Source organism: Camponotus vicinus, unplaced genomic scaffold (assembly GCF_025532165.1).
Source record: "Camponotus vicinus isolate PSW18456_S1 unplaced genomic scaffold, iyCamVici1.0 SCAF_8, whole genome shotgun sequence".
Classification (NCBI taxonomy): Eukaryota; Metazoa; Arthropoda; class Insecta; order Hymenoptera; family Formicidae; genus Camponotus; species Camponotus vicinus.
Genome location: NW_028141980.1, coordinates 14,520,027 through 14,534,904, shown reverse-complemented (window position 1 = coordinate 14,534,904; position 14,878 = coordinate 14,520,027). Strand labels below are relative to the sequence as shown.

General features: G+C 35.0%; 2 protein-coding genes across 10 annotated transcripts in view; both read left to right on the top strand.

Moving 5' to 3' along the window:
• The first annotated feature begins 830 nt into the window (after nt 1-830).
• On the top strand, nt 831-8,691 carry Ttv (exostosin glycosyltransferase 1 ttv). Of its 5 annotated transcripts, none has more exons than XM_083106830.1 (10): nt 831-1,005; nt 1,077-1,222; nt 1,318-1,508; nt 3,597-4,640; nt 4,736-4,937; nt 5,054-5,173; nt 5,249-5,479; nt 5,585-5,851; nt 5,935-6,185; nt 6,260-8,691. In XM_083106830.1, the coding sequence occupies exons 4-10, from the start codon at nt 3,757-3,759 to the stop codon at nt 6,438-6,440; spliced, it is 2,136 nt and encodes a 711-aa protein (XP_082962956.1). In that variant the 5' UTR covers nt 831-1,005; nt 1,077-1,222; nt 1,318-1,508; nt 3,597-3,756; the 3' UTR covers nt 6,441-8,691. The 5 variants fall into 5 exon arrangements, with proteins under 5 accessions (XP_082962956.1, XP_082962957.1, XP_082962959.1 ...); XM_083106831.1 differs by having other exon boundaries at nt 831-1,030; nt 1,116-1,222; XM_083106833.1 differs by lacking the exons at nt 831-1,005; nt 1,077-1,222 and having other exon boundaries at nt 1,313-1,508.
• Nucleotides 8,692-9,298: 607 nt separating this feature from the next.
• The window catches only part of Cda5 (Chitin deacetylase-like 5), a 57,798-nt gene continuing 52,218 nt past the window's right edge, over nt 9,299-14,878 (top strand). For 3 of the 5 annotated variants that reach the window (XM_083106821.1, XM_083106823.1, XM_083106819.1), the window contains exon 1: nt 9,300-9,819. In XM_083106821.1, the coding sequence (XP_082962947.1) occupies nt 9,768-9,819 (52 nt within the window). In that variant the 5' untranslated portion in view covers nt 9,300-9,767. Of the gene's footprint in view, nt 9,820-10,368; nt 10,481-14,878 lie in introns of those variants that run through there. The other 2 variants (XM_083106820.1, XM_083106822.1) reach the window with 2 other exon arrangements.

Here is a 14,878-nt window from a genome sequence, read left to right as displayed (position 1 = left end):
GGCAGGAATTGGAATTAACTCGTCCGACGGCACAACTGTCGGTAATGTCAACCTCCTTTTTATCGGGCGATCAAATTTCACGAACATCTAGACGAGATGCGATTTCGCTGCAATTGCTTGTCCAGAAATTCTTTTTTTTTCTCCAGAGTTCTCAAACATTTAAACGTTGTTTAATGTGCATAAATCTAGCGAATACAAAAATATATTGATATATCGATTAATGCGATTAATCCTCGGTCGAATTACGCTATATCATCCAGTCATCAGCGATAGCGGCAAATCCCAAAATTTTCTTCGAAAAGATGAGTCAAGATAAGTACTTCTCTTTCATGTGTGAACCTTCATGCCGATAATAATATTTATAGGAGCTAATCCTTGATGATCTCGCAAAAGAGATAGAACAATCGATGTGTTCCGTAGACCTCATTTAATTTGAATTTCAATTTCATGATTGAGCATATAAGTTTTTCTAGATAATAAAAAATTTATTGATGTATTAGTAATTGCATTATACTGATGCTACGAGATAATATCTCGTAATCATTCTCGTTAAGAAAGATACATGTATATTTAAATTCGCAGAAATCATGCATATTTCACCTCTGACACAAATATTTTTTATAAATCGCATGATTGATAATGGTAATTGACAGTTGTGCTTTTTTAAATTAATATTCCTATTTAATGGCTTCTCTTCGACTTATAATGATACCTTTGATTCGCGTTCTGGCTTGATTCTGCGCTCGTATTCAGACATTAATTTTTATCGCAATAATTAAGCAGATCCGATAGCTAATTTAATAGCGTTCGTTTTTTTCCATCATCGAGAACCTACAAAGAAGACGATGAAGACGGATTCCGCCGATTCTGGTTGAAAGACGAGCGAGTGAAAAAGCAAACGTACAGAGTTTCCGATTGCGTAATAATAGTCGAGTGCAAATTCACCGTGATTGGCAAAAAAAAAAGCTTATCTAGCAAATGTCAAGCAATCGCACGTATGCATAAGTATGGAGCGCCTTGTACAAATAAGGTAAAAGATTCTTACTTCGCATTCTTATTCCAATTTTTTATTTAAGATATTTATACACGACTTTATACGTTTATGCACATCAAAGTATCCAGTTCGACACGATCGGCATCGAGAAGATGATGGAAGCAAACGACGTGTCTCTTCAGACCAATGTCTAAGTGTTTGAAGATACGAAGCGAATAGAATACTTGAGTAATTAATTTTTGGTTTTCTAATTTTAATTTTAAAGTTAATTTGTAATTTTCTTTGTTTTTATTCCGTTTAAATCCGTGTTTCTTACTACACAGTAAACGAGGAATCCATTGGTTGAATCAAATAACGCATTTAACTCTTTAAATTGACATATATCAGCTGATGTTTTCGTTGCAATTTGCGTCCATTTTTACGAAAGGAAGAGTTGCAACAGCGAGAACTGAGAGAATTTGCAATTTATCCGACCTGTGGGAAAGATAATACTTTGAATAGATCGCCTCATTACGTAAGTATCCGAGGATTGTTCAATTTGGTACGCATTGATCGTCGATACGCGAAATTGCTTCGCTCTTCTTATTGCGATTCATTGATACGTGTGTATGTATGTTAACGAGAAATAGTTATTAAATTGCAAATCGCCTACATCCGCTTCTGCGACGTCAAGTAACGAACTACCTTGTGTGCCATTGCAATAGACAGACAGGATGGCACAAAGATAGCGCGATATTTATAAGAATAATTTTCCTCTATAAAGTGTCTTATATAAAGCACAGCTCGGAACTATCGTATTCCTTATCAAGAAATTAACTTTTTTTTTTCTTTAAAAGTTCCGAAAATGCATCGTTTTTAAGATACCTTATTTTTTTAATTTGCTAATACAGTGCATTACTGTTTCTTGAGCCTTCTTTTACTGTAAATTCTTCGTGTATAAGTGTTTATAATTTCGTTTACAATTATATTTAATATGTTTTACATTTTTATAATGGAACACTTGGAGAAATTTTATTTGAGCTAACAAAAATTTTTTGGAAACTGTTTTCTCCGGCTTTGATAAGTAAAGTATATAATTTATGTAATTTTTTTTACTTTTTTTCATTATATTTCGTGTTCAATTATTATGGAGTAATTATGATTGAAAAATAAAATATCTCGGAAATTTTTGCATTTTTGGAAAGCGATATTTATTTTTTTTTTTTACAAAGAATATGACAATATCAATCTGCATTTTACCTATATCGGGAAATTTGTACACAAATAGTATATTCAGTATTTTAAATAAATTGTAAGTACAGTAATTGAGATCGATATTCGTCAAATATATAATATTTTATGTACACATTCACGCAATATTGGCAGATTCAGATCCCGCGATAAAAAGTCACACATACCTAGTTGAGTTTGAAGAGAAAAAATATTCGTAAAAATCTCCGTAATTCCCTCTCTAGACACTCACGCAATCTGAGGAAATTATTTTGTGAGAAAATCGCCGTTAAATTCCCGCGCGTCGCGCCACGTCTCGCCTATCGCTCTCACGAGGCAACGAAAGTCAGCCAACGTCAGGTAACGCGATCGCAGGGTAAACGATTTGCCAGTCTAATCGTTTCAACGTCATCGCACGTATATATAATTCGCGTTGCTTTTTAAACCAATTATTCGACGCACCGCGGCAATGCAATGATCTCGCGCCCGCGGACGTTCGCCGATCAATGTCACGCGTGTCTATCCGTCACTGGACGAAAATGCGAATGGGCGTAAAATCGCCGGCGGGCCCGACGACGTCGTAGGCCGCGCTTCCCAACTAACCTACAATCTCGAACGAGATGCGTCGACATCGGGGTGTACTCGTAGATACCGCGTATCGCTCGTAAAAGTGATCAGTCATGAGTCGCGACGTCAGTGCGTGCCGCTCGACGACGACGTGGATCGAATCCGAGGCGATCGCTGACCGCGCGAGTTCCGGATCGCGCCGCTTATAGGTTATCTCCGGATCTCTGCAGCAGTTGACGGTAACGATACTACGGTCACGTACGTATTTACGCGCGACGCGCATCCCAAGTGTCGTTGCGAATATTGCGCGTAAACGTATGCGAAATTTCTCCACGGCATATCACGGCACACGTCAGTCCGTCATGTGTCTTGCGAAGGTCAAGCCGTTTGAACTCTTCCTACCTAGAGTTAGCTTTTGTCTCGGTTTCAAACAGGTAATCACTTCCCACCAAGTCCCGCTTCGAATCACAATCGTATTTGTTTTTATCATTGTATTTGTCTTTTACCTGTGAAAAATGTTTGATGATTAATTTATTATTGCAATTTATCACCGGGACAGAATATGATGTGTCATATAATAATATGTATCTATCATTCTTGTCATTATAATAATAGTGCGCTTACGTGCAAAGTACTTTGTTACTTCTCTTATGACAATATTAAATACTTATACATCTATCTGTATTTTAAATATATATACAAGATTTTTTCTTCAAACTTGATAGATTTACAATTTATTGTTGATATTTTTTCTTATTCTTGCAAATAATATATAGATTCAATAAATATGTAGATGTTATAATATGAAATCTTTGTTTTGTTACAGCAATACAAAAGATCAAGTGTGACTATGTTTTGGAGGAATTTTTGAATCACATAAGTAACTATTGCAATGTGTTTGTGACTAAATATAGATCTTTTACATTGATAAGATAATGCTTAGAATCATCGTATATCTTTGTATAACCTGACTGTAAATTTTGAAAATGCAAGCCAAGAAACGCTATCTATTATTATTTGTAACATGTGCGTTTCTTGGTTACTGTTACTTTGGTGGATATCGTTTGAAAAGCGAAAAATGGACAGGCAGATCTCAGTTGCCTTACGAGCGATTGCCTTCATATTTAAGTCTAAACGAGGAATTCTATGACAAAGATTTAAAGACATCCAGCGGGAGTTTAGCTATGTCCCAACGTGCAAAGCATTGCCGCATGGAAACCTGTTTTGACTTTACCAGATGCAAGCAAGGTTTCACTGTATATGTATATCCAATTGAGGAAGCGATAAGTCCGTTATACCAAAAAATATTAAATGTTATCACAGAGTCGAGATATTACACATCAGACCCTGCACGAGCATGTATATTTGTCTTAGCCCTGGATACATTAGATAGAGATCCTTTATCTACTGAATTTGTACACAATCTTCCCTCTAAACTGTTGCATCTGCCATATTGGAATAACGGGAGAAATCATCTGATATTTAACTTATATTCTGGTACATGGCCTGATTATTCAGAAGAATCGCTGGCTTTTGATATGGGTTACGCGATACTTGCTAAAGCCAGCATGTCCATCTTTAGACATAGACCAGACTTTGATGTATCGATACCTCTATTTGGAAAACAACATCCGGAACGTGGTGGAGAACCCGGTCAAGCGTTAGAAAATAATTTTCCCAATAATAAGAAATATGTGGCAGCTTTTAAGGGAAAACGATATGTCCATGGTATTGGATCTGAGACAAGAAATGCTCTCTATCATTTACATAATGGCAAAGATTTAGTATTTGTTACAACCTGCCGACATGGAAAAGCTTGGAGAGAATTTCAGGATGAACACTGTCAGCAAAATAATCAGGAATACGATACGTAAGTAGCAATTTATATAAATACTAAAATATTTTGTTGGGTCGCATATTAACATTATTTGAAGCCAACATGTAATCGCATATGCTTCTTTGCAGGTACGACTATGAGATTTTATTAATGAATGCGACATTTTGTCTGGTTCCGCGAGGACGACGATTAGGCAGTTTTCGATTTCTAGAAGCCTTGCGAGCAGGATGTATTCCAGTTATTTTAAGTAATGGCTGGGCTCTTCCCTTTCACGAGCGTATCGATTGGACTCAAGCTGCCATATTTTCCGATGAGAGATTATTACTTCAAGTATATTGAAATTTAAAAATGCGTTCGAGCATACCTCGAAATACAATTTTATCTTATATTGAGAAAAAAGTATAGTAAAGAAAAAAGTATAATAAAATTCTCTATGAACTTTACAGATTCCAGATATAGTACGATCCGTTTCCAATGTACAAATTCTTAAATTGCGACAGCAAACGCAATTCTTATGGGAGAGATATTTTTCATCTATCGAGAAAATTGTATTCACCGCGTTTGAGGTAATTATCCGTTTTTGCTACAATTTATTAAAATCTCGTTTCCGATCTTTCTATTAATTATAATTATCAATTTAGAATATTCGCGAGCGTTTGCCATGGGAAGGAGCACGAGAAAGAATTGTCTGGAATACTAGTCCCGGAGCATTGGTGATTTTGCCACAATTTGCCGATAGCCAACAAGAACTTCCTTTTTCAAATAGTAATCCTGGTAATACTTTCACTGCCATAATCTATTCGCAATTGGGATCTACTGCAGTTCTTTATCGCCTGCTTCGGAGTCTCGCAAAAAGCAAATACCTAGATAAGGTAAGTCTATTCTATGTATTTTTTGTTATATCTTCTTTCGTATTATCGTTTTATTATATATTATAACATTAATATAATATTAATGATGTTATAATTTTATTTAAGATAATACTTATGTGGAATTCGGACATTCCGGTGCCAAGAAAACCACGTTGGCAAGGTATCAAAGCGTCAATTCACATTGTCGCAGTTGATGGTATATCTCAACGTTTTTATCCTCATCCTCTAATCAAAACTAGTGCCATATTGTCGCTCGATGAAGACGCTACTCTAAATACTGACGAGATTGACTTCGCTTTTACGGTTTGGCAATCATTTCCCGATCGAATAGTAGGATATCCAGCGAGATCTCATTATTGGGATGACTCAAAGGTATATATCATGTAATTCACGTTATTTTTGTCTAGTTTTTGCATTATTTTTTCTAATTGAGTTTATTTTGATTTTGTTCAAAGCGTTCCTGGGGTTACACCAGTAAATGGACAAACGATTATAGTATTATTCTTACTGGTGCCGCTTTCTATCATCGTTACTACAATACTTTATATACAGAGTTATTGAGCTCGACCCTCCATAAGACTGTGGAACAGTCGCAGAATTGCGAGGATATACTTATGAACTTTTTAGTGAGTCATGTTACACGAAGACCGCCCATCAAAGTGACGCAGCGCAAGCTGTACAAGGACACTACGGTAGCTGGAATCAGGTGGGTGTTGCTTATCATTGCGACTATGTGTATTGTTATCGTTATTTCTAATTTATGTGTGGTTTCGATTTCAGGTCCCCGTGGAACGATCCGGATCATTTCATACAACGGCAAACTTGCATGAATACATTTGTCGCTGTTTTCGGATATATGCCTCTGTTGCGATCTAACATGCGACTGGATCCCGTTCTATTCAAAGACTCTGTAAGTAACTTACGCAAGAAGTATAGGCAAATTGAATTAGTCAGCAACTAGGATTGTATATGCTGTGCTCGATTTTTTACGCGCAACTATTTAATTTTACAAGCACGCTTGATGTAAAATTGCGATACGATATTAGATCTGTTTTTTTTAACTTATCTTTTTTGCGTATTTGAAACAGAAAAGAGTTTATATTGAGGATTTTAAACAGAGAAAAACGAAAAAAAGTACAATTAAAAAAAGCAAATCTATTATCTTCGCTTTATCTGATTTACCATCTACGTGCGAGTGTAAAATATATAGGGAACATTTAAGCGTTTACGATCTACGCTATATTATTAATGTCATCGGGCAGTGAATCAAAGTCCGTTATCCAGCAAGGACACATAGTGATATCTTGCGATTTATTTGTGAGTACTTTTGTACAAATTGTAGAGCAAATTGTAGAATTGTAACAATGCATTTTCTATTTGATGATGTCTCGCATAGCTTTTATCTGCTGTGAGGCAGCATTTAATTGATGTACATACAAATCGTTTTATAATTATTAATAAGAAAAAAATTATTTAATATAAGCACTTGGACTTTTCACATACTGATCATTGGGATAATTTAAATCGGTTGATAGAATCATTTAATCGGTTCGATAAAAATAAAAGAAAAGTTAAAATCAAATTTTTCTGATGTGCGTGTTCTTACATTGATTATTTTGCTAATGCTTGAAATATAAGAAGCAAGCAAGCAGATATCGTTTGTATATATGATATTTTTTTAATTTTGGAGATTTGTATATGCTTTTTTATCTAAACAAATGTATTTCGTACAATTCTTCTTAGATTTGAAAAATGTAAGAGAAATCGAAAAAGTCTAGAATAGACTTTGTTAAGTGCTTTTAGTAGTGGTGACGTGAAAGTCAATATTTGTATCATGGAAAGAGTTGGAGAGAGAAGCAAGATTCGTTTATATATAAAACAATTGTAAAGATATTAGGATTTAATGAGATTATATATATATCAATATATCGATTTTTCTTGATATCAAGTAATTTTGATGTTGTATAATTTATAGCGTCGCGTTACTAATTTCTTTCTTCTCTCTTTTAGAGAGAGGTTCTTATAGTTCGTATATTTGAACTTAATTATAAGAACATTGTATCCAATAAAGAGATTATGTCAATTTATTCAACTTATGCACAATATTTAGCGCATATTGTCGCATATGTTGTATTATTTATTTTGTGATCGCATTTTACTGATTGCACTGATTTATGAGTGCATTTGAAATTTCGCAATTTAGCATATTTATTCGAATACTGCCGAGTTCTCAGGAACACGTTTGAAAAAAAGGAAAATTTCTCTGTCAAGGCGTCGCAACAATATCTAGTCGTTTACCGATATACGCTGTTACACGATGGGAGAAGTAATATGTAATCCCTCAGAAGAAATATAATATGGCATCTATATTTGTCTTATCCGTTTTGAAGACGGAAGCTATCTGTATGTGATATGTTTTTAATTATTGTGTGCTTTATAATCGAGAAAAATATTGAAAAAGGTTTATATAATTTTTATAAGAATATAAGAATATATAATTGTAAGATTCTTATAAGAATTATAATTATATAATTATAAAAAATTTAATTATTCTTATAATTGTAAGAATTATAATATTTTATTATGATTATGATTATGTGTGTGTATATATATGTGTGTATATATATATATATATATATATATATATATATATATATATATATAATTATAATTATTATGTAATTATATATAATTCTTATATTATATATTTTATAATATATTTTTGCAAGTTTTTATGGAGCATATGCGTTGCAATCAAAAGCGATCGCAAAATTAATTAAAGTCTGTGTGCGTATTATATTTTTATTTAGAATATTATAATCATTATTCATGAAATTCAGCAATTGGTTTATTTATCGATCGTATTTGATTTATATAAATTCATAAATGTTTGTAAATTAGTATCTAGTTGTATATAGAAATCTCGATATAATAATCTATCGTTTGATTCCTCGACGAACAATCCTATACAAATATATTTTAAATCATCATTGGATTGGTTATTGAAGACGAGCATAATCTCTGTACAAAAAAAATAATTCTGTGCAATGATCGCGGATATTTTGATCCTATTTGATATGAGCTAATGATTCTCCAATCTGTTAAACACATTTTCCATATAATTGTACTGCGCAAAAATAACGCAACATATATAATAAGATAGTATTAGTCATTTTATATGGAAAAGAAATAAACTGTTTTGTACAAAATAAGGTGCTGTGTTTAATAGAAGATAAAAATAATTATTATAACCAATTAATTTTTTTATACTATATATAAATTCCCCATAACGATAAAAATTATAAAAATATTAACAGAATAAACGAGAGGACAATTATTAATGAAAACTAATAGTAAAAAATTATTTTGAAAATTTATACAAATAATGGTAAATTAATGAAAAATATCTTAAATGAAAAAATGCTTACAATTAATGATTGTTTTAATTTTAAAGCACAATATATTTATTAGCCTTAGAATGTTAAGTTGTATATGTTTATTGTAAAAAATATTTATAGAAGGGAATATCGGACATGAAAAGGATTTTTTTCTGATCAAAGTGTAAGTAGACAATTGACGAGTGACTGATCGAGAATAGTGCAACCCTCTCCTCCGTCTTGGTCGCGGGAAAAATCGGGTGCGGTTTCAGGGTTAACAACGCGACGGGGAGAGGTGAAAAAAAATTCCAGGAAGGCGGATTTCGAGCGTCCACCACCCGACCAGTCCCCACTCCATTCCTGGTGATCGTGAACGTCCGAGGTGGTGGGCGATACACGGTGGTGGTGCGGCACCAAGACTCCCTTCTTTGTTGCTGCGCTCAGTTAGAAAGGTGACTATGCCAAGAAGACAGGAGGTATCGAGCACGCCTCGCCTGTGTTGTACCCGCAGTCACCTTTCTCTCCTCGTGACCGTAGCATATGTTCTGCGAATGTCCATGGCGTATTCGCGGCTTTTCTAATAACGGCGCTGCACTGCGGCTTTCGTACGCGCATCTTGTTCGGCGCGATTCGAAAGAAGAAGAAAAAAAAAGAAATTTAGAGTGCGACAATCGGCCCCCGAGGATCAGTTCGCGTCGACCGAATTCGGACGCGGACCGAGAGCGAGTTTAAATTTCGCGCCGAAAGAAAGCGCGCCAATTCCGCTCGTTCCGGAGTTCAGTCGGGAAGTGAGAGTCGCCGCGAACAAGGAGTCGAATAACATCGCCGCTGATCGATCGCCCTTCATCCCCCGGGAATCAGGAGTTCCTGATTGTGATCCTGCACCAATCCTTCGTCAACCAGGAGGCAAGATGATAATCGTGAACAGCGTGTTGCTGATTTTAGCGGTCGTGTCGAGAGTGGGTGAGTTTTACAGTTTCAGTTGCGCTCTTCCCCTCTTCGCCGCGAAGAGGGTGATAAGATGTAAGTCAAAAAATAATGCATCTAGCTTAATTGATATAATTTATATTCGAGTTATACATGTTGTTTCTCTTTCCTCTTTAATATTCAATATACTCTGCGTCAATTTTACGAAGGTTCCACAAGTTAAAAACGTAACCTAATAGAGGATCGCGTTCAAAAATTCCACCCATTAAAATACCCATCGAAAGAGACTCGTAATATCGGTATTTTACATTGTGCGATTATGATGACATGTAATCGCAAATCGATAGGGAAAAAGCGAGAAACGGCGGCCTTCCGCAAATTTGTTCGATAGGCAGGTTTTTAAAGAGGCATTGGCAGCGCGGGAAAGGTTGTCGCGATGAGGTCGCTAGAATCGCATGCGCACTCGCTCGCGCGCGTATTAGCCGCGAAAATGTCAGTTTACGTAATGCACGGGCCGTTGGATAACTTGGCACACATGCGGAAATCAAACTAATGCGCCTGCCGATCCCCCGGGGTGCGCCCGAGGGTAGTCGTTGTTCGTTACGTTGAAAAATTTCCTCCTCGCCCTGCCTTCTCGGTCGACGGGAATGTCCTGCATGGACGATCAATGTTGGACATTGCAGTCGAGAATGCATGGGTAAGTTTTGAAATATATATTATATTTATAAATACGCTCTCTCATGCTCGTATAATTTTTTTTTTCGAATTGAGACTCGTTCTAATAAGACTCCAATAATACATCGTGCAGTCTCATTACTTCGAAGCAAAATATCTTTTCTCGTATAAAATCAAAGTATTAAACGCGCGCGAAGGAATGATCGAATATTCATTTCAATAGGATTTTATTATTTAATTACTTTCGATTCGAACGTATCATGCGGGTCATTGTACAGAATGCGCATTTGCAATTATATAATTCCATTACTCAGAGTCTGTGGAGCTTAAGATATGAATTTCTGTACATGCGAGATATTGAGAAACAGCAGGCCTGACTCGAATATAGAATTTATTAAATGATAATAAATGCACGTAAATACATTTTCCAGGCAAATACAAAGAAATGTTTCTCTCATAATCTCATAATTTTCTTTTTTAAATCATTTTAATAATTGATACATAAAGACAGTTCAATAAATATGAAATATTAATTCAAAAATTAGGAATGTTAATTTTACATGCAGATTTTTTTTTTTTTTTACATTTCATAAATATTTTAAGAACATTTGTCTGATAATGCGATATTTTCGAAAATGTAAAAATACTCTTGAAATATTATGTCGAATATTTTCTGAATTTATTAGTTTCAAGTTTCTGTTCACACAGAATAACGTAAAAACTAATTAACATTATATTTCATTAAACATCATTATAATAACAAGCATTAATAACTTACTGGATACCTGTCAGATGGTAAAAACGAGCGAATTATGACTATCTGACCATCGATCTGCGATAACGAGACTTAGACATCTCGAGTGAAGAATCTAAGCAATTAAATTTATACACAATACATAGTTAAATCGCGAAAGCTATTTCTTCCCAACGTGACACCCGGCAATGATTTAACATTTCCAAATGCAGGAATCTCCCGCAGGTCGCGTCCTCTCTTCTGTCTAACAAGGAGGAGAGAAACTTTTGCAATCCGACAGCACGGTAGGTCGGTTTCGCATGCGAAACGACCGATTTGCGAAACTTTACCGCGGCGTTGGCCGAGCTCGGATAGAATCGGTCGGAGCGAATGTATTTCGTTAGGAAATTTTGCGAATCCATCACGAATCGTATTCGGCCACCTCCCTTCCCTAGGAAGTTTTGCTTCAGCAGCCGCGAATTCAAATTATTTCGACGAAATCGACTCATCTATCGAGTGAAGAAATCGACACAATGCTTATTGCTTCGTGTGAGAGATTTTCAGTTATAAAATTAACGATTGCGAATTATTATTAAAGTACATATTGATTCAATGGTTGAAGCTTCAATTATTTGATAAATATATATTTTTGTATAAATACATATTTTACATAAAAATACATATTTTGTATAAAAAAGCGGTTATTAGTAGAATTATTCAAACAATTTTATTTATACATGTTAATCTTTAATTATCATAATAATCGTTAGAAACAATAATTATTGATTTTTTAAAAATTTTTTCCTAATGGATAGATGAGTTAGTTTGATTGAAATAATTTTTTATTCTTTATGGCAGTAGGATTTCCCCGATAGGATACTTCAGAATACAAATCTCCGTGAATTCGCAAAATTTTTTGGCCAAATAAATTTGTTGACGTGCTCGGAAATTCCTCGTACTTTTATTCGTGTATTCTATTTATAATCAGAGATCTCCGATTCTCCGAAATTATACCGCTGGATTTCGTCTTTATTGTATCAAATAAATTTTTAAAGCGGGTTTTTCGGATGGAATCTATGAAAGTAACTGATGACATAAAGCCGTTCTTTGTCGCGATCTGTAAAGATCTTGATAGATCAAAGGATTCATTGCGAGAGGAGCTCGCGTGGGGCTCGAACGCGAAGCCACATCGCGGATTCGAACAAAGGAGAATGTTAACGGTATTGTGTTACATTTCGGTAACACAGTGGATAACGGGCTTGGCGTGGAAATGATCCGCTTGCGAAATCCGCCGGAGGTGCTCGGTTGCACCGTGCGCAGGCAGCATTCAGCGGCGGCAGCAATCAGAAATCTGTTCCCATCGGTTAACAAGGCGGCAGGGGTAGAGCGAGGGAAGGGAAGGGTCCTGTCTTTCGTCTTGCAAGACGCGTATCCGCCGTCGCGATCGCACCAGGTCGAGATAAGATAATAGGAAAGGAGAAATTTGCCTGATCGCGCGCGATCCGCATCCTCAGGTGTGCAACGGCACATGACAAAGGATACGTGCGTTTTTCTAAATGGCCTTTTTCTCTTGCAAAGGAGATTTTGATAAATACATATTACATGTTGCACCGATGAAAATGCAAAATGAAAGCGCTATCGTGAATTATGACGACATTAATAGCGTTGGAATTTGTCCTTCTCGTTGCTCTTTAGAAAGAAGGTATTTTATTTTATGGAAATATTTATTATATATATATTTAAATTAATTTGCGAATCGCGATGGTTGCAGTGCGCGTTACTCTTTTAATAAATCATTGATTAATTGAAATGATAGTTAAATACTGGAATTCGTAAGCAGCACATTTACGTAATTTGTAAATGTAGGCTATAAATGTCATCAACATTCGTAACGCTGTCTGTAACGATTGTATTGTCGACTGTGTTATAATGATTAATTGAGAACATAAAAATGTTTTACGAGTCAGTGAGTTTGTGATTGAAATACGTCTCAGGCATTTTATCGCTTCTTTCTCTAGTCTCTATTATCTTATACATCTTTATATTTAGATTTGTTAATACTTGCTTTTCGCGTGATAAATTGATTTTTCTCGAAACATTTATTTTTATTTTTCGTTCTGCAAGTTACAGATATGCACATAATAAAATTCGTTTAACGATGAATGTATTATTCTATATTTTTTATAATCTTTTTAAGATATTGATATTTTTTAGCGAATATGCTTTATTCATGCATAACAAACTTTAATTTATTTCTCAAATTACTTTGCATGCGCAAAGAAAATATTTATTTCGATCGTTTTTTTACTGCGTATATTTTTTATATATTTAATTATTTTCTAAATAGAACATATACAAACACATACACAAAATTATTATAAAGCAATGTAAAATTCATGTATATATAACGGAAGGATTATACATATATAATAATAATAATTGTATGACGTTTCTTTGTCGTCACAATCATTTCACAGTTTAATGTGACGTAATCATATGATATTAAATATATCTATTCGAGTGATATATATAAGAGAAACGGATCTGGTACGACGCGTAGGCGGCCCGTTTCGTGATAATGTCGGTTCGCATCAGTGAAGTAATTTAGCAGTCGGAATGCAGTCTACGCCCTATAATTTACACGTCGCCGGCGTATCTCGGCGTCAAGGGCTTCTCAGAGATTGCATACAACTCGCTCTAAGTGGTCACGTTATCCTTTCTAAAAGTGAAGAATTATAGCGCCACTTCTAGGCAACGCAAATCAAGACATATCTCATCTTCAAGAATCAATATAAATTGCTGTTTTTCTGTATAGAATTACATAGTATTTAAAATCATATTATTCACAATATTTTCTTAAACTTTTTAAAAATGCATTATATTATTTTTTTTTAAATTTCTTCAAAATCGATATTCGATTTTGATCTCTGGATTATTAATATTCGCACTTTTTCTTTTGTAGATTATTTCACTTGCTATATTTGACAGCGAAGAGCACTGATAAATAAAATCGATATAATTTACCGCATTGATCAATCCATAACCGCCCACACCCGCCGCGTACACACATTTGCGCACGCGCGATCGTAAATCATTGCGCTTTTTAAGCTGGTTAAATCACGATCCTTAATACTACCCACACGCAGGATACCCCATATTCCCAGACAGGACGGAACTACGATCGCGCAAAGTAATAAAATCGATACCTTGAGGCCCATATGGATTTGTTATCCTCATGTCTCTCTCGGTAGGCACTCGCGCAAATAAATGTGAAAGAGAAATGCACTTAAAAATGTTCTGTTCTCTTTCTCTCTCTTTCTTTTTCTTCTCTCTTTCCCCCTTTCGGCTATTATCTTTTCTCCAGGATTCCGCGTCGCTTCGCAATTATCAGGGGAATTTACCGGCGGTGTTTATACTCTGCATTACAGGCAGCCCTCGACCATTTTATCCGTCGACACGAAAAAATCATTACATTCTCGGCTTTGCTCATGTTGAGGTAAAAATATTCGTGGCTCGGAAAGACAGAGAAAAAGAGAGAAACAGGGGTTGAGAGAAACGCGGTTTATTCTCTGTAATGTAAATTCTTTAAGTGCATGTACATAGGAAAAGATTTACATGTATCATGATTGTGAATAATTTAATTATAGTTAATACATGATTTTTTATTCTTTAAATATACGTATTTTC

Excerpts from the sequence above, each read along its gene's own strand:
- Ttv (XM_083106830.1), top strand. The coding sequence starts at position 3,757 with ATGCAAGCCAAGAAACGCTATCTATTATTATTTGTAACATGTGCGTTT. Across the intron at positions 4,938-5,053 it reads ATGAGAGATTATTACTTCAA|ATTCCAGATATAGTACGATC; the intron begins GTATATTGAAAT and ends TGAACTTTACAG. Across the intron at positions 6,186-6,259 it reads ACTACGGTAGCTGGAATCAG|GTCCCCGTGGAACGATCCGG; the intron begins GTGGGTGTTGCT and ends TTTCGATTTCAG.